The 23,130-nt window shown below is 44.6% G+C and overlaps 1 protein-coding gene across 5 annotated transcripts in view; it reads left to right on the forward strand.

The window, feature by feature from the left end:
* The window catches only part of FRAS1 (Fraser extracellular matrix complex subunit 1), a 299,490-nt gene that overhangs the window by 94,104 nt on the left and 182,256 nt on the right, over nt 1-23,130 (forward strand). For all 5 annotated transcript variants that reach the window (XM_073340462.1, XM_073340465.1, XM_073340463.1 and 2 more), the window contains exon 3: nt 21,258-21,365. In XM_073340462.1, the coding sequence (XP_073196563.1) occupies nt 21,258-21,365 (108 nt within the window). The remainder of the gene's footprint in view (nt 1-21,257; nt 21,366-23,130) is intronic.

Consider the following 23,130-nt stretch of genomic DNA (forward strand, 5'->3'; position numbering starts at 1 on the left):
AGAGATACGTTTTGAAAAAGATGTTAGCTAGGATTCATTTAAGCCTGTTTAGGAGACAAAATTAAAATGGCTCTAGCAGAAGTTTAATAAATGCAATTTTTCAGGTGTTACATTCAATATTAGTCACCCCTTTCTTGTAATGTCTGGGGATGGAGGGAAAGATCAGTTGTCCTCCTCCGTCCATGCCTTGGAGATAGGGGGTGTGTGTGTGTCCCAAGTTAAATATTTCTTAGAAACAGTGTCTGTAGATTAAGATAACAATACACTGGAGAAATAAAGTAATTTGAAATTAAAGGTGTAAGATTTGGTCTGTTTTCAAAAGTTGGGGTAAATGCTCTGTCTGACTGTCCTAGTCGTCATGACACACTTGCTTTATAAATCCTTTACTAGCTTTTACCCCTGATTTATTCTGTGACCAAAGTACTAAAGAATCCATGTTCATGGTCTAGCAGCTAGCCATTAATGTGGACATACACTGGTCTTTGTCTCTCACCTTGCTTCTGTTTTTCAAAAGTCAAGTTGCATAAAATTGGCTTTTTTAAAGAAAAAAAATTCCAATAAGGGAAGCAAATTGGGGAGATGAGTTAAGTGCAGATTTTATTTTTTTAGAACACTTCTGAATTATTCATCCCCCTTATGCTATAAAGTTTGGAAGGGTGATTAATGGAACTCCAGCAACAAAGGATCTGCCAAAAATTACATTTTATGCATCTAAAAAATACCCTTTGGATAAAATGAGAGTATTTCTAGTTTAAATAAATAGAATTCTCCCTTCAGTGACCTCTTACTTCATGACTGTGACTGAATGAACTAAATGGTTTCTTCCAGCACCAGTATGTATGAACCAATGATTGATATGCTATTGAATATTGTCATTTATTGATGTAAAATGATTTTTTTATGGAAGCTAGCCACTCTGACTCAAACATTTAATTAGCTAGCCTTGCAACACGCTGCAAAATTCAGATTTGGCAAAGGAAATTCAGCAAAAGGTTTTTTGAACTGTATTTTGTTTTGCCAAGAGACCTGAAGCCAGGTGAAAATTACGCACAGCTCTAATTACAATTCACATGTCTTCTAAGTCATATTTGCCCTCCTTCTCTCTCATTCTTTATCACTTCTGAGCTTGTGACAGGGCACAAATGCTGTGTTGGCATTGTCAGCAGTCTCATCAGTGAAGAATATGTGTCACTTTTAGAAACTGATGCTGATAAATGTGCTCCGTACCTCAAAGGCGTTACCCCATGTGTGTATTTGCTGTTGGATAAGGATGAGCCTCAGTACCAGAATTTTGGATCAGGATCCAAAATTGGATGTTCAGAGGTTGGCTTTGGGTTCAGAGCCTCCGTCTCTAAAGATTTGTTTCTCCTTACATGGTTAGTGCCAATGGATCTAGCTGGAGCCTGTCACTAGTTCAGTTCCAGCTTCAGTCAGTAGTGACTGAAAGTTGAATGCCACCTGATGGCTGTTTTGTAGCTTGTGGGCACTGAACTGGTGCTATTGGTCCAGTACTTCTGTGGCCACATCACGAAACACCTGTTTTGGTGTTCAACATCCTGGTTCAGGAATAGGAATGGAGCCCCTCTCACTCATATAGGAAGGCATTGAAGTTGAGGCAGACCAACGGCAGTGTTAAGAATTTGCATGACTTCTGTCCTTTGGAGCCATAGGATCTTCATCGTTCACAGAAGAGCCATAGTTCATGTCTCCTCCCAAGTGTACTGCATGCAGCAGACTGTATAGACCTGCTTATGTACCTGGAAAGGAAGAAGGGCTGACTCATTCCTGTAGGGTTTCATACCTGTGGTTCTAGTTAGTCTTGCTATTTCAAATCTGCTGCTCAACCTATTAAGCTGTTCCCTTTGGCTAGTTCAGCTGGCCCCAGGTCATGGTCTCAAGTCATAACCACACTCTGGGTTTTTAGCAGGTATTCAAATATTTGTACCTTGCAGATATGCCACTTTGATAGTTAAACATTGTAATTTACAGAGAAATAACAGATTACCACTGGCATTTTATCAGTTTGCAATTTTCCCGGTGGTGGAAGTTGGTAATCTTCCCTGATGCAGAGACATGGCAAGTGTTGTGTTGCAGGAGATGGCAGCCAAGATTGTGTTAGAGCTCACAGAGTTTCTGTTAAGGGAACAGTACATAGTGAAATGGTAAGTGAAATCTTATTCAGTCACTTCCGCTGACAAAGCCAGACTTTGTCTGTTCCCGTGTTGTTGCATCCTTCCCTTCAGATCCTTGTGCACAGATCTTTAGTCTTGACCTTTGCCAAAATAGTTAAATGTGCTGATACGAAGCAAAATTGTGAGGGCCCCTGAGAAGTTTAGTCAAAACTGAATAATCAGCAAAGATTAAGGAAAGAGTTGCAGACTAGAGAGGATAAAACGTGCATTAAAAACCACCCACAGGAGCCTGTTCCGGATTGCATTACCATCGGTGACAAAATTCCCTTTAATTTCACTGGCGGCAGCAAACATAGATTTACAGAAGGAGATTAAAACAGCAAAACTGCCAAGGAAACATTTACATCATGGAAAAATTCTTTCCTTGAGACAGGAGATAATGAGCAGCTTTGCTTCCCCCCACTTATTTTACATGGGATGCATTTTCTTGTCACTGTAAAAACTGAGCATTGTTTTTGGTGGATGTGTATCCAAGTGAGCAATAGGGATCCTGTCGCTTCACTCAGCTTCTTCTCCACCTCTCCCATCTGTGCTGCAAGGGCTTCTGTCACTGCTGTTGTACAGCACTCAGAATGGATCACTGTCCCAGGTGCAAAAGACACATCTTCGGAATTGTTTCTCTCCTTGCTGTATGTATATTAGAGGAGATTATTTATATCGAACGTCTCTAGGGAAAAGGCAGGGGAACCTTTCTTTCTTTCTTTCATGCACGCAGTAAAAAAAAAAAAAATCTCACTGATAGCCAAAAATTGAAATTACAATGGGAGGATTCATCTTTAAAATATGAGTCACTACCTTAGAAATTGCACATTTTTCAAAAGCAGACAGGGAGGGGGGAGAAAAAGGTTCTGGCATATTTCAAGGTGAAATGTTTGTGAGTGTTGTTGCTCTGGAAGCTTTCAAGACAGCAGAATGTGCTGATAATGCAGATAATGGCTGGACAAATGTAGTCCCTAAATCAAATATTAACAAGAAAACATGTACTGCTGATGGCAGTCGGTGTGTTTCCCATATGCTCAGAGAGTGCGGATATTAACCTACTATAAGATGGTATTGCTCCAGTATTTCCCTTGAGCACCAATTTCCTTTTTCTATGGACGTTTAATAGATTAGCTGTTACATTATGCACTATTTAGTGTCTATACATTGACCATTTGGGGCAATCATCTTTCCACACTTATCTGGGCCAACAGATTTGTTCTGTTGATAGACATGGTATGTGATGGGTAATAATTCTGCTCCTTTTGCATGTAGCACCCTTTATCCAGGTATTACTGACAGTTTCCCATTGCTGCTGTTCCTAGTGCTTACTACTTTTTCGCTACGAGTCTTACTGAATTCATCCAGCATTTGTGGCAACACATATTGGGAATGGGCAGTCTTCCCCCCGCACCTTTCCCCGGGTGTCCTCGTTTGACTGTTACCAAACATCGGTAGTTCCCATTCTTCCTGGCTGAGAACAGATCACAGTGAATTTCCCAACAGTAGCCTAAGTCGAAAACTAAGTTAGTTGTAAAACTGAGAGAAAAATCAAATTAAATCAAAGTTAAATGGTACAAAATATACTTAGACCTAAGTCTGCATTTGATCTTAGCAAAGCAGGTCTCAAGTCTTTAGTTGCAGTAGAGGTCATTCAGAAACCAAAATGTTCACCCTTTAGAGACCCTAGTTGGGATTTTTCAAAGCTGTCTGAGGGATTTAGACATGTGTCTCTTTTGCTTTTTACACAACAAGATCAATATGAAGAAATCAGACTGGCAAAGTTGGTCCCAAATAAATGTTTGCTAATTTATACCCAAATATGGAAGGCTTAGCTTCATATAAACTGCATCTCTGACTTGTTTCCAGCTGCTTCTAAAGCATAGACCACAGCGATCACCTCTAGGAGGTTCACCGACTGTTTTAAGGGACACTTTCCTATTTCTTTATACTACGCTGTAGAGTGGAAGATGCCTGTTTATGTCCCAAAGACTGGTCTGAAAATCTCAACACCTCTTTTGGTTCAACTTTTCAGCGTCTTTCTCTCTTTGCATGCCAGTGTCTCAGAGCTCCAGTTCCACATCATCAGATAACCTTCCCCCACACACATTTGCAGTGTCCTATCCATTATTTTCTTTGAAGTGCTACGTTCTGAGCAGCAGGACTTATCTCCTGGTGACTTCTGGACCAACCAATATTACATTATTTTCCATTGAATCAATATGATTCAATATGATGTAGCCATTTCTCTTCTCAAGTCAACAGTCAGTGTCTCTCACACAGTGTATCCATCTTCCTCACACAGTGTATTCTCCCTTGCTGAGAATGGCCAGTTGGCATATAAATATCCCTCCTCCCCAAGTGATGAACAAATCATATAGGGCTCGTCTGTGTTGACTAGGTGTTTTTTACTGTGGGGTAAGAGGCATTGGCTGTCTCACTGTGAAAACATCCTGGAGACAAGGAACTGTAGTTTTACTGCGAGGTAAAGTAGGTGAGGTTGACTCTGTGTGGGGGTAGAGTGCTGACCTCTCCTAGTTACCTCTTGGTAAATGCTACCAGTGTCCTGTTTCCATGTGAGATTTTATGGCCAGATAATTATGGAACATTTGTTCTTTCACTGTAAAAACAAAACCAAACCAAAAACAAACCAAAAAAAAAACCAACCCATGCAGAAGACAAAACCACAGATTTTCCTGCCTTTCCCTCATGGTGTCTCCACATCCCAAGCTTAATCGTCTGTGTCATATCAGAGTACAGCATTGACACATGTCCTATGCCCCTTTACTATTTATTAATGTAAAATAAGATTTCTTGCTGGATGACTTGGAGCTGACTTTCAATGGGACTTCTGCTTTTAACTCACTTAGACGCTTTTGAAAATCTCCCCCTCAGTGACTTGGTTATAGTCACACAAGGGGCTAGTTGTAAAGCTGGCAAGAAAAGCAGCTCCCAGCCTGTGATATAAATATCAGCTTTCACTTCAGGGCATTAAGAGACTCCTCAGTGATCTAGAGAGGGAGACACAGAGAGAGAAGCCTGTATTTTCTCACTTAGTAACGTTCCATTCACGTAGCTTCTCCCATTGGGCTGGGACTGAGGGATGGCACATATATAGTTATACGATCAGAAAGGGGTGGGAATTACAGCAGCTCTGAAGGAGTTGGGGGCTGATAGAAGCTCCCATCTCCTCTCACTACCAGGTGAGAGCAGAAACTCCTGACTGATCATTGTTTAGGGTGTGAGGGGGCATTCATCTCCTGCCCTGCTGCCTTTCTATGTACGTAGACAAAAAACCCTCCTTGAACCCATCCTTGCTTCCCCACTGGAGACATACGAGGATTTCCCATAGCTGTCGGACTTAATTCCTGATCCTGTACTGCCCCAGTAGGGTAAAGGGTAAAGAATGGACACAGAATAGGCTGCGTTTTTCAGGGAGCAGCGCCTCTGAGGCTTCAGGCCATGTAATGTGGGGGTGGGGGTTCAGGTAGCTTTAGGCCAGTGATGCCTCTGGGAATCTGGATCAATGCACAGCTGGTGACCACAGCCACCTGAGGCATATGTCACATGTCCCTATGACTCATCAGGGGAAATAAGACCCTTAGTTAAAAGCTCAGAAGAGGTCTTTAAACCGTAGTGTTGCTAAGTTATTCTTTAATACCATTTAGCATTATTGCCTGGCACCATGCAACTCGGTAGGTTTGTGGCTTTCCAGTGTGCATGTCAGGGAGTATATATCAGTTGTACTGTGACCATCAGGAAGTGCCAGGACACCTTTCCCCATCTGAAAAAGGGCAGCCATCTTTCTAAGTTAGGGATTTTTTTTTTTTTTGGAAGCTTAATTTTGTTTTGGAGCCAATAGTCTGCCGGTGCCAGGACCAATTAATTTACTCATTCATAGTAGATGGCAACACTGACTGTGTATTTTCAAGTAATATACTAAGCTGTTACATACCTTTTGCTGTCATTTATTTCAATTTGTTTGGCCATAAAATTATAACCTAGATAAATCCTGGCAGCTACTGATGATCGGAGGGCTTTGGAAACAGTACTGGAGTGCACTAAGGTGGCCTGTGAAAGCCCATTTTCTGCAGGCCTCCTCCTCATTTTCACTCAGTAATGAAGCATTTCGGCAAGATTCTTGCAGGGCATTTTTTTTACTTTAAAAAAAGCCAAGAGACCCAATTTATTCTGCTGCATAGGGAGCTCAGATTAAAGGTATGGATATAAAGTGCTGTATTTTCCCAGACCTGTGTGTTTGGATTCCCATTAGTGATAGTGAGATTTGGGGGACACAACTCCTTGCTTAGCACTTTGAATGTATCCCTCCATATAGGTTAAGGTGGTCTGCAGAAATAATCCTGTTCTTTGTCATCTCCTGCTTTCTTTGTCACTCTTCAGACAGTACAGTATGTTGGAGGTGCAACAGCAAAGGGCTTGTACTGAAGGATATTTTCCATTTGAGATGACTCAGCTGGCTGCAGCTGCAGTGATTTTAATGCCCTGGTGTTTTTCGTTAGAGATGGGATAAAAGGCTTAGCCTATCATGGTCATTCTTCCTTGGCTAAATTCAGGAGACGTTCAGGCTTTTGCCCTGCCAGTACCTGCATTTCTACAGTGTAACAGAATTATTTTAAAGTTATCTGTCCCGTTGGGAATTTTGTTTCATCCTTTGGTATATCCACACTGGGACTTGAATGGTTTCTTCTGAAATATGAATTAATATGCCAAAGAAGGCCAATGTGTTCTTCTAGAATGTGCTCTGCAGGCTTTCCCCGGTCATTCAAGTCTAATTTATGAACCAGGTTAAGTCAACTTTATAGCCAATTTCAAGTCTGCAAAGGTTTTTCAAGTGATGGTTCAGTGTACAGTAGCTGTCTGCAATTCCATAACCTTTGAAATCCAATTTTGCTTGCAAACGTTCTGGCAGATTTAGCTTTGCTCAATTTTTGGACAAAGGAATCAATCTCAGTGCACTTGGACATACAAGGATATATTTTACTGAGCTGTTCATGTGTAGCTGAGTCCTCTGCACATGTGCCATAGCAATTCATAGAGCTTGTACAGAACACTTGCCACATCAATTGGTAAATTTTTTATTAATGAGCTGGGCACAAAAAGTGGGAGTGTGCTAATAAAATTTGCAGATGACACGAAGTTGGGAGGTATTGCCAGTACAGAAGAGGACTGGAATATTATACAATACTTGAAATATCATACTTGAAAACTGGAGTAATAGAAATGGGATGAAATTTAATAGAATCAAATGCAAGGTCATGCACATAAGAATTAGCAACAAGAATTTCTGCTATAAGCTGGGGATTTATCAGTTGGAAGCGACAGAGGAGGAGACAGGCCTGGGTGTACTGGTTGATCACAGGAAGACTATGAGTAGTTAATATGATGTGGTTGTGAAAAGGCTATTGTGATTCTAGGATGCATCAGGCGAGGAATTTTCAGTAGAGATAGGGAAGTGTTAGTACGAGTATGCAAGGCACTGTAGAGAGACCTCATCAGGAATACTGTGTGCAATTTTGGTCTCCCATGTTTAGGAAAGATGAATCAAATTGGAACAGGCGCAGAGGAGGGTTACTAGGGTAGTCCAAGTAAAGGAAGACCTACCTTTGGAAAGGAGACTCAAAGAGCTTGGTTTGTTTCACTTAACCAAATGAAGGCTGAGGGGGAGATATGGTTGGTTGCTGGGCATAAATACACCAGAGAGATAAACACCAGAGCGTGGGAGGAGTTATTTTTTGAGTACCAATGTTGACACAAGAACAGACAGATATAAACTGACCATCAACAAGTTTACTCTTGAAATTAGATGAAGGCGTTTAACCACCAGAGGAGCGAAGTTCGGGAACAGCCTCCCAAGGGGAGCAGTGGGGCAAAAAAAAATCTAACTGGCTTCAAGACCGAGCTTGATAAGTTTATGGAGGGGATGGTATGATGAGACTGCCTACAATGGCATGTAGCTGATCTGTGACTGCTAGCAGCAAACATCTCAAATGGCCGGTGATGGGACAGTAGATGGGGAGGGCTCTGAGTCGCTACAGAGAATTCTTTCCCAGGTGTCTGGCTGGTGGGTCATGCCCACATGCTCAGGGTCTTAACTGATCACCATATTTGGGGTCAGGAAGGAATTTTCCCCAAGGTCAGTGGGATACTGCACCCCATATTCTTCACAGTGATATTATGATGATATAATTAAAGCATAATTAATACACATTTTGTATGAGATGGGACATGTGCAGTGCCATTGGAAAAGTTCTGATTTGCTGAATATGATTGTCCTATTTGTATGCATGTATCATTTTTGTATCTGAAGTTATGAATATTGACTAGGAATCTGTATTTCAAATGGGCTTACTCTGGAAAACACCCACAGCGAGCCTTTAAGGTACAGCTATGGATATTTTTAGTAAAAGTCACTGACAGGTCATAGCAATAAAAAAAAATTCATGGAAACTGTGACCTGTCCCTTACTTTTACTAAAAATATCCATGATAAAATGGGAAGGGGCTGGGCAGCTGTGGGGCGCTGGGGAGCTCCGTGCGTCCTGCCTCCTGCGGCAGCCAGGGAGTTGCGGGGTACCCCTGCTGCCCATGGCGGCTCAGAGATTGGGGTCCACTGTCTCAGGCAGCAGGGTTACCTCACAGCACATCTTTTATTTATTTGCTACATAATCTGCTTTGATCTGTTAACTACTGTTTTTTTTGTAGTTAACAGATTATTTTTAACTACTATTATTTTGTAGTTAAACTTGTTTTTGCTTTATCTAAACCAGTGAGTAGGAGCGAAGTGTGTGGGAATCATAGCTCAGGGGCAAAGGCTGCTGCATATTCCTCTCCATTTTGAGGGAGGGGGTGAATTTTATGAGTTTACGCTGTACAGTTCCCTGTGCAGCACAAGAAGGTGTAATTTTGGGTTTATGCTCCAGAGGGGGTGTGTGCCTGCGAAGCTGAGAGTTACCTTTGCTTTAGACTTTCTACTGTTGGTTCGTGCAGTGGCTAGTCAGAGAGCCTGCATGTGACTGCAACGGGGTGTGTCCCTACCTGTGTGAATGCTGGTGGAAGTGTAGGAGCGGGAGCGAGTCTGCAGCTTGTCACAGCAGCACAGTGAAAGAGGGAGCCCAGGCTGGTGGGTTAGCGGTCTCAGTGGTACCCCAGTTCCAGGTGGCACCCCGGGGGGAACCCGTCACAATCAGATTGGCAGAGACCCTGGGGGTTTTCGCCTTCCTCTGCAGCATGGGGCACAGGTCACTTGCAGGTTTAAACTACAGTAAATGTGGATTCTCTGTAACTTGAAGTCTTCAAACCATCATTTGAGGACTTCAGTAAATCAGCCAGAGGCTATGGGTCTATTACAGGAGTGGGTGGGTGAGGTTCTGTGGCCTGTGACACGCAGGAGGTCAGACTCGATGATCTGAGGGGCCCTTCTGGCCTTAAAGTCGGAGTCCAAATTGTCTCCGTTGTGTCATTGTCCATTTATAGGTAATGGTTTCACTCTCTCTTGTTCCATGCACTACGGCTTTCTCACAACAGTCAGGTCAAAGGAGCGGTTTGCTAGATTAATAAAACTGGACATAAGAGGGTTTCCCCTTTTGCATCAGGATGGATATTTATACCTCTGGGCTCCAGTGGCCTTCCAGTAACCTGTCTGCCTGGGAAACCGTCTCAACTCTTAAGTGCTTCTCTCAGGCATTTACACAGACCTTGCTGCTCTCTTAGCCCTGGTCTACACTAGGACTTAAGGTCGAATTTAGCAGCATTAAATCGTTGTAAACCTGCACCCGTCCACACGATGAAGCCCTTTATTTTGACTTAAAGGGCTCTTTAAATCGACTTCCTTACTCCACCCCTGACAAGTGGATTAGTGCTTAAATCGGCCTTGCCGGCTTGAATTTGGGGTACTGTGGACACAATTCGACGGTATTGGCCTCCGGGAGCTATCCCAGAGTGCTCCATTGTGACCGCTCTGGACAGCACTCTCAACTCAGATGCACTGGCCAGGTAGACAGGAAAAGAACTGCGAACTTTTGAATCTCATTTCCTGTTTGGCCAGCGTGGCAAGCTGCAGGTGACCATGCAGAGCTCATCAGCAGAGGTGACCATGATGGAGTCCCAGAATCGCAAAAGAGCTCCAGCATGGACCGAACGGGAGGTACGGGATCTGATCGCTGTTTGGGGAGAGGAATCCGTGCTATCAGAACTCCGTTCCAGTTTTCGAAATGCCAAAACCTTTGTCAAAATCTCCCAGGGCATGAAGGACAGAGGCCATAACAGGGACCCGAAGCAGCGCCGCGTGAAACTGAAGGAGCTGAGGCAAGCCTACCAGAAAACCAGAGAGGCGAACGGCTGCTCCGGGTCAGAGCCCCAAACATGCCGCTTCTATGATGAGCTGCATGCCATTTTAGGGGGTTCAGCCACCACTACCCCAGCTGTGTTGTTTGACTCCTTCAATGGAGATGGAGGCAATACGGAAGCAGGTTTTGGGGACGAAGAAGAAGATGATGATGATGAGGAGGAGGTTGTAGATAGCTCACAGCAAGCAAGCGGAGAAACCGGTTTTCCCGACAGCCAGGAACTGTTTCTCACCCTGGACCTGGAGCCAGTACCCCCCGAACCCACCCAAGGCTGCCTCCTGGACCCAGCAGGCAGAGAAGGGACCTCCGGTGAGTGTACCTTTTAAAATACTATACATGGTTTAAAAGCAAGCATGTGAAAGAATTACTTTGCCCTGGCATTTGCGGTTCTCCTGGATGTACTCCCAAAGCCTTTGCAAAAGGTTTCTGGGGAGGGCAGCCTTATTGCGTCCTTCATGGTAGGACACTTTACCACTCCAGGCCAGTAACACGTACTCGGGAATCATTGTACAACAAAGCATTGCAGTGTATGTTTGCTGGCGTTCAAACAACATCCGTTCTTTATCTCTCTGTGTTATCCTCAGGAGAGTGAGATATAATTCACAGTCACCTAGTTGAAATAGGGTGATTTTCTTCAGGGGACACTCAGAGGAGCCCATTCCTGCTGGGATGTTTGCCTGTGGCTAAACAGAAATGTTCCCCGCTGTTAGCCACAGGGAGTGGGGAAGGTTGAGGGGGTAGCCACGCGGTGGGGGGAGGCAAAATGCGACCTTGTAACGAAAGCACATGTGCTATGTATGTAATGTTAACAGCAAGGTTTACACTGAAAGAGTGTAGCCACTGTTTTATAAAATGTGTCTTTTTAAATACCGCTGTCCCTTTTTTGTTCTCCACCAGCTGCATGTGTTTCAATGATCACAGGATCTTCTCCTTCCCAGAGGCTAGTGAAGCTTAGAAAGAAAAAAAAACGCACTCGCGATGAAATGTTCTCCGAGCTCATGCTGTCTTCCCACGCTGACAGAGCACAGACGAATGCGTGGAGGCAAATGATGTCAGAGTGCAGGAAAGCACAAAATGACCGGGAGGAGAGGTGGCGGGCTGAAGAGACTAAGTGGCGGGCTGAAGACAGGGCTGAAGCTCAAATGTGGCGGCAGCGTGATGAGAGGAGGCAGGATTCAATGCTGAGGCTGCTGGAGGACCAAACCAGTATGCTCCAGTGTATGGTTGAGCTGCAGCAAAGGCAGCTGGAGCACAGACTGCCACTGCAGCCCCTCTGTAACCAACCGCCCTCCTCCCCAAGTTCCATAGCCTCCACACCCAGACGCCCAAGAACGCGGTGGGGGGGCCTCCGGCCAACCAGCCACTCCACCACAGAGGATTGCCCAAAAAACAGAAGGCTGGCATTCAATAAATTTTAAAGTTGTAAACTTTTAAAGTGCTGTGTGGCATTTTCCTTCCCTCCTCCAGCACCCTTCCTGGGCTACCTTGGTAGTCATCTCCCTATTTGTGTGATGAATGAATAAAGAATGCATGAATGTGAAGCAACAATGACTTTATTGCCTCTGCAAGCGGTGATTGAAGGGAGGAGGGGACGGTGGTTAGCTTACAGGGAAGTAGAGTGAACCAAGGGGCAGGGGGTTTCATCAAGGAGAAACAAACAGAACTTTCACACCGTAGCCTGGCCAGTCATGAAACTGGTTTTCAAAGCTTCTCTGATGCGTACCGCACCCTCCTGTGCTCTTCTAACCGCCCTGGTGTCTGGCTGCGCGTAACCAGCAGCCAGGCGATTTGCCTCAACCTCCCACCCCGCCATAAACGTCTCCCCCTTACTCTCACAGATATTGTGGAGCACACAGCAAGCAGTAATAACAGTGGGAATATTGGTTTCGCTGAGGTCTAAGCGAGTCAGTAAACTGCGCCAGTGTGACCTAGAGGAATGAGTCCCCTAGACAGGGGAGGAGGCAAATGAGTACAAAACAAATCTGGTCTATTTCTTGTTTTGATCCACTCCATCTATCTTTTACATCTTTGGCTGGCAGCAGATGGTGCAGAAGGACTGCATGCCATCCACATCTCATGGCTGCTCGGCAGAAGATGGTACAGTACGACTGCTAGCCATCCTCATCTCTTGCCTGCCCGGCAGAAGATGTACAATACGACTGCTAGCCATCCTCATCTCTTGCCTGCCCGGCAGAAGATGGTACAGTACGACTGCTAGCAGTCCGTATCGCCTGCCTGCTCACCATAAGACGGTTCAATAGGACTGACTGCAGGACTAAAGAGAATGACCTGGTCAAGTCACTCCAAATTTAGTCTCTGCGCCCATGTCTGCCCAGGCGCTCCCAGCCGACGTGGCCAGGAGCACCTCGGACATGACGAGGACGGCTACCAGTCGTACTGCACCGTCTGCTGCCACAAGGCAATGGGTTGCTGCTACTGTGTAGCAATGCCGTACCGTGTCTGCCAGCACCCAGGAGACATAGGGTGACGGTTACCTGAGCGGGCTCCATGCTTGCCGTGGTATGGCGTCTGCACAGGTAACTCAGGAAAAAAGGCGCGAAACGATTGTCTGCCCTTGCTTTCACGGAGGGAGGGAGGGAACGGGGGCCTGACGATATGTACCCAGAACCACCCGCGACAATGTTTTAGCCCCATCAGGCATTGGGATATCAACCCAGAATTCCAATGGGCAGCGGAGACTGCGGGAACTGTGGGATAGCTACCCACAGTGCAACACTCCGGAAGTCGACGCTTGCCTCGGTACTGTGGAAGCGCTCCGCCGAGTTAATGCACTTAATGCACTTAGAGCATTTTCTGTGGGGACACACACACTCGAATATATAAAACCGATTTCTAAAAAACCGACTTCTATAAATTCGACCTTATTCCGTAGTGTAGACATACCCTTAGGGAATTAGCAATGATCCTCTTCCTCTGCATTGTCTGCACGGGGGAGAGAGGAAATGCCACTGGTTTATGCAACCAGACCCTGCCACCTAAATTAGGAGAGGTGAACCTTAAAGGCTGCCCCTTCTCTGCCTTCTTCCCTTGGTTGAGGTTGTATAACCAAGTTAAGTTCCTGATTTTACAATACAGTAATAAAGCAGCGTAAAATGATTACTCATTGTTAAGGCTAAGATTATGACACAGAGGTTGCAGAAGTCCACGGAATCCATGACTTCCAGTGACCTCCATGATATTGGGGGCCCTGCAGTTGATCAGCCGCTGCTGGCAGCGGGGAACCCTGCAGCAACCCAACCCCTGAATTGCCCAGCCGCCGCCACTGTCAGGGTCCCCACTGGAGCGGCTCAGCTGCCGTGAGCAGCGGTGGCCCGCTCCCCTGCAGTTCCCAGCTGCCTTTGGCAGCAGAGGGACCTGGAGCTGCTCAGTGGCCGCGGGCGGGTGTGGAGCTCCCTGCAGTGCGGTGGGGGGGGGACCCCTCCCAGCCACTGGGCAATGGGGTCCCTGCGGCGAAGGGCAGGATGCTCAAACTGCCTCCCTTCTCATTTCTTCAGGGATATTTTTAGTAAAAGTCAGGGACAAGTCAAGGCTTCCGTAATTTTTTTTTGTTTATTGCCCGTGACCTGTCCCTGACTTTTACTAAAAATATCCATGACAAAATCGTAGCCTTACTCATCGCAGGAGAGATCAAATGCAAAATATAGTAGACACTCTGAAAAGGAAAGGGAAGGTCTTGGATACCATTTCAGCCATCTAATCGTGCCACACACAAGCATATGCACACACACACACATGTGCAGTTTTCCGAGCTTGTGGTGTTTGCCCGTGCAGCCTCAGCTGGTATTCAGACTGAAAACACTCATGTACTTTTTGGCTGAAATTTTCAAATCCTTCCAAGGGATTTGGACACCCAGTTAGTAGAAATTGCACATGTAAATCCCCTAGGGGGCTTTGCAGACCTCACTTTGTGTGCCTATATGAGATATAGGATAAAAAGTTACAAAAGTGCCTAAGTGACTTATGTACCTAATTCTTAGAGGAAGTCTGTGGGATTACAGTTTTCAAAATTTTACTGATAGCCCATAGGGATTCAGGACTGGGACTCAGGAGACCTGGGTTCTGTTCCTGGTTCTGCCACTGACCTACTGGGTGACCTTGGTTAAGTCACTTCACTTTTCTGTGCTCAGTTTCCCTATCTGTAAAGTAGGGCTAATGATACTGAAAGCAGCAGCATGTCCCACCTCTGCCTCCTACATGGCGGCACGGCCAGGAGGCTCTGTGTGCTGCCCTGTCCACAGGTACTGCTCCTGCAGCTCCCATTGGCTGCGGTTCCCGGCCAATGGGAGCTGCAGGGGCGGCGCTTGGGGTGGGATCAGCGTGCGGAGCCCCATGGCTGCTCCTATGTATAGGAGCTGGAGGGGGGACGTGCAAGACCCCAACCCCGCTCCCTGGCTGGAGCGCCGGAGCAGGGCAAGCCCCAGACCCCACTTCCCAGCAGGAGCCCAAGGGCTGGATTAAAACATCTGGAGGGCAGGAGTTTTCCACTTCTGGTTTAGAGCCCTAGCACTAATCCTGCTGTCCCGAGTCTATCGACTCATCCTGGGAGGCTTGTTCCAAAATGCTGCATGAATGTACCCTGGGAGTTTTGCCAGAGATTTTAATTTGACTAAGACATGCACAAATCCATCTGCTCACAAGTGTGCTGCAATAAAGCTCATTCAGGCCATTCTGATATCATATGTGTGATGCTTCAAAATAGTGGCAAACCTCACTTAGCAGATTCTGCTTTTTCATGCACACAGGCTGGTTTTGAACATATGATCCGCAGTAGTAACATTTCTTTCATAGAGTTGGTTTAAAAACCCCCACCAACCTGAATTGTACTAGGGGTCATTTATATTTCGTAGAATTCTTTTCATCTCTTTATTGTTCCATTAATGCATAGCTCTCCAAACCACATACAAGTCTCTCAACTTTCTTTAGGTTTTGATTTATTCTGCCAGTTGCCTTGTATTGTCAACTAATTGGAGTGGAAATGTAAAATGAAAGCAGCCCTATTAAGCTGCCAAATCTCCTTACTTGGCAGCGACTAGGTGATGCTGGTCGTTGTACCAGAAGTGTAATTGCTCTGAATTCTGCCTCTGTTTTTGACAGTGTGGCCCAGTAGTCTTCCTCTGAGACATCTGATACCTGCTTTTCTTCAGTGCTCTGATTGAGAGATGCATGTGAAGTAAATCCATCCCCTCATGCATTCTTGTGGGGTTAGAGAATACAACAACTGTGTGTACTGCTGAATGCTGTCATACATAACTTGGCCTAAGTACTTTGTCAATATGTCATTCCCAGCAGAACTGGAAGCTAATTTCCCCCCACTTATGGTATCCAGGTTCCCTAGAGTGAAGATACCAATGCCAGTCATGGCCTGTACCCAGAGCAGGCTCCATTGTGAAAGCTGGTGAACCCAAGAAGTATATTTTACCAACTCCTCCCCCTCTCCCCCCACACCCCCGCTTTCTACTTTCAGAAGAAGAGGTCAGAAGGATGGGTATCAATGAATAAAGATCATGTAGATTTTCTACAAGACAAGAAGAATTGCAAGTTTGAATCCTGAGCTAATATTGATGGCCCCAGCCAGGCCTCATTCCCCGCTCCCTTCCCTCCCCAAGCCACTTTTCTCCCCAACCTACTAATTCTAGAAATGCCCCCAAACAGATGTCCTGCTTTGAGGTCTGCATATCCTAGCACAGTATCTAGCGTCTGTTGACATTTTATGGATGGACTGAATATGTTCATACAGTCCGATGAAACAGAAGGGCGGCGGGGAGGGGAGAGATGCACAGCTGTTGTGTGCTTCCCATCTCCATTGTGAGAGTGCCTCAGAATTAAGCCCAGGTTGTGATCCAATGGAATGCTGTCCCACATCACATGTATCAGATCGTGTTACTGAGGAATTATATGCTTAATATTAGGCTCAACTTTGTCATGTTAAAGAACAGAGGAAAAAGCCAAGCTAGAAGAAAGACAGTTTGGCCACATAAAACTGCGATATCCATTCAAAACAGTCATGTTAGGAGAGGATTAGCTTTTTAAAGGGTTACATTAACCTAATGGTGGCTAGCTGTGGTGACTGCAAAACAGGGTCAAGTATCTTCTTTTCCCATCTCTAGCCTTCATACATCCTTTGTCTTTCTTCAGCTGTTAGCTTGAGTTTACAGGATGCTCCTAAATTTAGAACAGTCTCTCTGTACATGACTACGTAGTACTCACTTTCTCCTCCTTTCAATCCCTCCTTAAAGCCCAGTTCGTGGAGCTATTTTTTTCCCTGTTCTTCTCACCCGTACTCTCCAAACTCTGCTGTATCTGAGCTGTGTTCCGAGGCCTTCGGTTTATTTTGTCTTGTCTCTCTGCTTGTAGAAACTGACGGACTGAGAATGGATTTCACTCTGTGACGCTGTCCCTTCAATCCAAACTGTTAGCATGGACTTCTGTGGCCATGCAGAGCCAATGGGATTATGGTCCTGACCAGCGTTCCCTCTAATTTTTGACAGGCCCTATGCGCAAAAAATTTCTTCTGTGCAAATTGTTGTGCTTCTGCGCAAATTTTTGTGCTTGCGGTGTTTCGCTGTGTGTGCGGGGTTTAGGATTTGTGTGCGCGTGCACACGCCCACAGCTTAGAGGGAACAGTGGTCCTGACCCTGAAATTGGGTTCACATGGGCAGTCCCTTTCCCCCATGCAGTGCTCCATTGGCTTCAGTGGGACGCTGCACAGACCTGAGGACCAGCCTGTGAGGATCTGGTTTATAATCTCATTAAGGGGCTGTTTATAAAGGGATGTGTGCATTTATGGTACTCTATAAATGACTTTTATTAATAAAAATCACCTTTAATATGCTGTAATGTTAATCTTCTAATATGGCCTCTAAACATTCAATTCAATTCGAGATCCTTCCTTTTGCTCTAGAAAAGTGCTAAGAATGATTTCATAACAGTAGTAATACGTGGCACTTATACAGTGCTTTGCACCTCCAAAGAGCTTTACAAACATTGTCTCATTAATTATGCTAATAATTATGGTAGCTTTGGTGGAGAAAAAAATCCCTTGATGTTCATTTTAAGTGAAAAATACACCCGCAACGGGCAAGTGAATAGATAAATCAAACTGTTTTGGCAAAGAAGTGAAACATCACTCTTGCTAGTGAAGAGATATTTGAGGCCCTGTGTATTGTCAGGACTCCAGGAGTCCTAGAAATGAGCTGTGTAGGACATTGCACAGCTGAAAGGGAGCAGGAGTGAATTATCTACACTATGCATGTTAGGCAGAGCTTGACACCATTACAACTCACCCGAATTGATTCTGTAACTATACACTAAATCACACAAGAAAGAGAGATTCTAAGCTAACACTCTATTCTCACAGCTGTGTGTGCGGAGGGGCAGTTATATCATCAGAGGAGAAATGACTATCCTTCTTGGGTATCATTTATATCTTGTACAATTGAGCTGTACATTTATGCGCATCCCTTGCTGTATTTAGGATTAATACAGTCATCGGCTTTATTAGAGGATCCACCTAAAGGACTGAGTTCCAAAGGCTTTATATTCACAGAAGCCTCAGAGCTCGTTAGCTGTATGCTGGCATTACTATGTACAAAGGATAACGTTTGCCATCAATGATATGCTATTGCAAGTCAATGAATGAACACCAGGCTTTCTTCAATTACAGTTCTAACGGCAGCTCCAGCTTTCCCCCCTCCATAGTCCACCTTCTCTCCCACAAAAGAATTCATGCTCCATGGGATATTAGCACAGAAAACGAGGTCAAAATGCTGTTCTCTGATGGGCCTGATTTAAAGTGACAAGAGACTAAATTCTTAGTTAAAGCTCTGACTTCTTCCTGGATTCCTGAATCTAATTTTCCATCCGATCAGCTTGATGCCAAACATAGTCACCGCTGGTAGTGGTGTGACAGGGAAATTGGGTGCTCAGTCATGGCTCAGACTGCACAGGGGCATAAGAGGGTTTAACAGCTTGCATCTGGGCACGTTAAGTCAGTGTGCTCTGAATTAGGAGGGCAGGAGGTGGGAGGAACCTTGGTGCCCCCCTCCACCCATGCCAGACTGCACAGCTGAGTTGGAGCAGTAGCAGATTACTATCCCCAAAGAGCAAGGAAAGGTTTGGGAGGGAGCTGTGCCTCTCTCATCAACTCTGCTGTCTTGTACGCAGGACAGGAGCTGAAGTGAAGCCTAGCCCTGTGCAATGAATTGGCGGAGCATTTAAAGTTTTAAAGTGAGAGAAAACTTGGGTCAACTTCCTGAAGGTCAGATGGAGGAAACTTTAATGAGAAAGCAGGTTCTGGAGCAGAGAAAATGCCAGTTCTATCAAAAATCTTTCCTGGCTGGGGAGTGGGAAAGAGAGAGAGAAGGGAAGTGCAGGAGAATCCCCACTGATGGCCTGTTTCCCCTAGGCTAGTATCACAAGACCCCATCAGTTATGTATGTGAGAGTGGAAAAATCTTTCATCCCAGGAAGTTGGAGAGGTTTGGTTTTTTTTAACACGAAGGGCCAGATTTTCAAAAGTACTCCACACCAAACAGTTTTTGCTTAGGCACCTGATTGAGTGGCTAGATTTTGAAGAGAATTCAGCTCCCATTTAGCTGTCTAGCTGGAGCCTGAGCGCTTGTGAAAATGCAGCCCCTAAAGGACACTGGCATATTTTTCCCGTGGCCAGAATAGTATTTGCAGCTAGCCTGAAATGTATCATTAGTATTAAACCATGGGCCACATTTTCCCTCCTTTATTTACATTGAGTAGCATCTTACTCCAGGAGTAGTTCAGTTTAATTGAAGCAAGTCACTACTCAGTGTGAGTAGGTGGCAGAATCTGGCACTATTCCGACTCAATTTTCAATGAGATTTAACTTTGATTCCATAGAAATTTTTCTGTATGCAGAGTTAATTAATCTCTTATGGGGCAAAAAGGCAGTTTGGTGCAGACATAATAGCAGCATAATGAAAAACAATGTTCAGATAAGAAATTAGTTACCCTCTCCCTTGTTTTTAGTTAGTTAACTGAAAGCTTTAAAAATAAACAATGATCAAATAAGTATTTAGTACAAAACCCAGAAATTGTAGTGTTCCTAACACCCAGTACTTTTCATGTGTCTATAAAGCTGTCAGTTATTTAAAACAAAACAAAAAAAAACGCTAACAGAGAAGGAAAGTGGTTGCTCTAGCTAAACTGTCAACTGCAGAGGAATTCAATTTGGACAAGAAACATGAATTCTGAAACAAAGGAGGTAGGAACCATTAATTTGTCCATAAGCCTCACAATAAGAAACTTGGAGGTGAAATCCTGCCTGCTTTACTCATGTGAGTTGTCTCACTGAAGCCAGTGAGATTACGTTAAGCAAAATGGGCAAAATTTGGCCTTTGATCTCTAATTTCTAAATTTACTTCAGAAAAGTGGATTACAGACTCCTTTTCTGGTTTCTTTCTTTCCACCCCAAAACAGTTATAGCCTGATTCTCATTTGCACTAAGTCCACTTTCCACCATTCTGACAATGCAAGAGAGCCTTAGAGAGTGGATTATATTTACGTTCACTTTACGCCCTCTCTTTGCTGCCCGAATAATGTAAATGAACCTTAGTAGGAAATTTTCCCTTAGGGTTATAGAAGTGATCTCTGACATAGTAAGTACAGTGCTGTGTGCCTGTGTATTTGCACATAAACATTTCCTTGCCACGTTTCTGCATATGCAAAACCTCTGTAGGAATGGACACCGCTTTTGCACACAGACAGCGGGTAGTGAGGTGATGAACCCACAGCAGTCAGTTTTCTCATGACAATACAGAGTTCGTATACAAGACTGGATTTTTTATGCACGGGCAAAATTGATAATAGAAAAATTGCCTTCATCAAAACGTAATGATTGGAGTCTGGCCCTAAGTCTGCAAAATTATGCCCATAACTTTAGAACCTACTGTGCACCTCCTCCATAGACCCCTAAGCCCTCCCTCTTGAGGGGCATGAGCTGAATTTTTTGGACCCCCCCGCCATTATCCCTTCCATAGGTGTGAATTCAAGAAGGAATGATTTTCACCTCTCACTCTGTGCATGGATTTAGGGCCTAGTTTTCAGAGATACTGAGCACCTCCAGCTGCACTTGAAGTTGGTGAGAATTACAGGCGCTCAGCACCTCTGAAAGTAGTCCCTTAATGGTGTGCTGTATCAACACTATTGGCTTGACTCCTGATGAGCTACGGAGGTGCAAGTGGTGTGGCTAATGGTGCCGCTGTCAACATCAAACTGCTGCTCGTGTCAATATCTAGCAGCAGCAAATATATGTTTTGGGATGATCAGCGATAGCCAAAGCTGTTTGTTTTCAAAGCCACCTAGCGGATTTGGATGCCCCGAGGCAGCTTTGAAACTCTCAGCCTAGATTTGTTTACAGAAAACAGGCAATTTCAAATCAGCTTGTGGCTATTGCAGGTCACGTACAATCAATTATCTTGCAGTTGGAATTGATTGATTGTTTTTCTGTGCATGGCCTTGTCTTTTCATTAATTTTTAAATTATGAAACGAATAGCCCTGGACTTATTAGTACCTGGGGTTACTAATCAGCATCGAGTAGACGGAGTCCATTGTAGAGTTTGCCTTTCTATTCTGTGCCTATTTAATTGATTTGAACTGTTAGCCATGAGATAACTCCACACGTTTTACACTTGATGCGAGTTTAATTCAGAGCTTATGTTTGTTTGCAGAACAACACAATTTGGAAGCCAGATTCTTGCCAGGAGTGCAGATGCCATAGTGACATTGTCATCTGTGAACCTGCCATTTGCAGAAACCCTCGGTGTGACTTTCAGAAGGTAAATATGCCTGTTGGCTTGCTATGCAAGGGATGGGAAGTATTTGAATCATTGGGTTTTTCTCTCTATGTTCAACCTAAGCCTTCTGGGTAACTACAGGTTTGGGAAAGTGTTATACTGGAATATACACCGTCTATGATTCATGCAGGAGTGGAATGGACAATCAGAAGGGGCTTAGTTCTGTAGCCACAATGTAAGCAAAGCATCTCTTTTCTTTCGTGGGTGTCATGGTTAAACTTGCATAGACCACCCGATTATTAATGGCTCCTCTCTAGCATAGCAGCAGCCCTGTCACGGTTCCATTTTCATCAGTGGGAACGGTAGGAAGTGAAAAGTGGGTGCAAAATGGTAACATTTTCCACCCACTCTACGCTGATGTAAATGACTGCACAGAATTGCACAGGCATAGATGAGAAGGGGATTTGGCCCCCTGTGAACAGAAAAGGCAGTGTTTTGAAGTCCATCCAGTTTGTTCCCTTCTCACATGGAAACTTGGCAATGGCACCATTTGCATGCTACATATGGCAAGTGATCTGCCAAGAGTATTCTGATCTCAAAAGATGCCAGTGTGCTGCCGTGTTCGACCACAGCTTAAGCATGGCTGATAATCACCTTTAGACTGAGCCCAGGGGGCTGGGTCTCTGTAGAACAAACAGATGGACACTTTCCACTCTAACAAACAGTAAGAGAGCTAGAATTGTGCTTTTGGTCCATCTTTTCGTTTGGTGTGCCTTGGTAATTATTGCTGTTGTTGCTGGGCTTTCATTGTCTTTTTTGTTTCTCTGTTTCTTGTGAGCCTTCATTAATGATTGTAGCTAATTGGGTGCAGGGTTTGTGTTTGTAGGGCCCAGATTGAGGGCAGGAACATATGAATATCAACAAAAGTCTGTATTTTGAAGAGACCCTGCCAATATAAAAATCGTGTAGTTTTAAAAAGGTCTTGCTAGTGTTCCTGGTAGCAGCCATAGGTTATTCACAGTGAAAGAACAGGTGGTGTCTAATTTTTGCTCCATCATTAATGCTGTTTGTTTGTTAGAGGGAGATTGAAAATATTGGTTCTGTTTATGTTAGAGAGGAGGTGAATAAAAGGAAACATAAGAGACATACAAAATAATGAATGGCATGGACACTTCTGTTACTCCTTTCTCATAACAAAAGAACAAGGGCAAATTGAAAGGCAGCAAATTTAAAACTGACTAAAGGAAATAATTTTTCATGCAATGCATAATTAACCGGTGGAACTCATTGTCACATGATATCATCAAGGCCAAGAGTGGAATAGGGTTCCAAAAAGGAATAGACAGTTATATGGATAATGAGAAAATTCTGTGTTTTACGTTAATTTAAGAGAACTTTTTAGGAAGGGGTCATGCCTCGTGCTTCAGGGCATAAACCAGCCACTAATTGAGGGGGTAAGGAAGGAACTATTCCTATCATTGATTTATTCTTTAACTATATGCTGCAGGATTTCTCCAACCTTCTTGGAAGCAGCTGGTACTGGTCTCTATTGGAGGGAGCTCCAGCTTGAGTGCCTCTGCTGATCTTACTTCCAACAGTATGGCATAGAGCACTGGTTCTCAACCAGGAGTCCGGGGCCCCCTGGGGGGCCACGAGCAAGTTTCAGGAGGGCTGCCAAGCAAGGCCAGCATTAGACTCGCTGGGGCCCCGGCACAAAGCTGAAGTCCCAGCACATGGGGCTGAAATCTGGGGCCCTGAGCCCTGCCACCCGGGGCTGAAGCTAAAGCTGAAGCCTGAGCCATGTAGC

The sequence above is a fragment of the Lepidochelys kempii genome, chromosome 4 (assembly GCF_965140265.1).
Source record: "Lepidochelys kempii isolate rLepKem1 chromosome 4, rLepKem1.hap2, whole genome shotgun sequence".
Classification (NCBI taxonomy): domain Eukaryota; kingdom Metazoa; phylum Chordata; order Testudines; family Cheloniidae; genus Lepidochelys; species Lepidochelys kempii.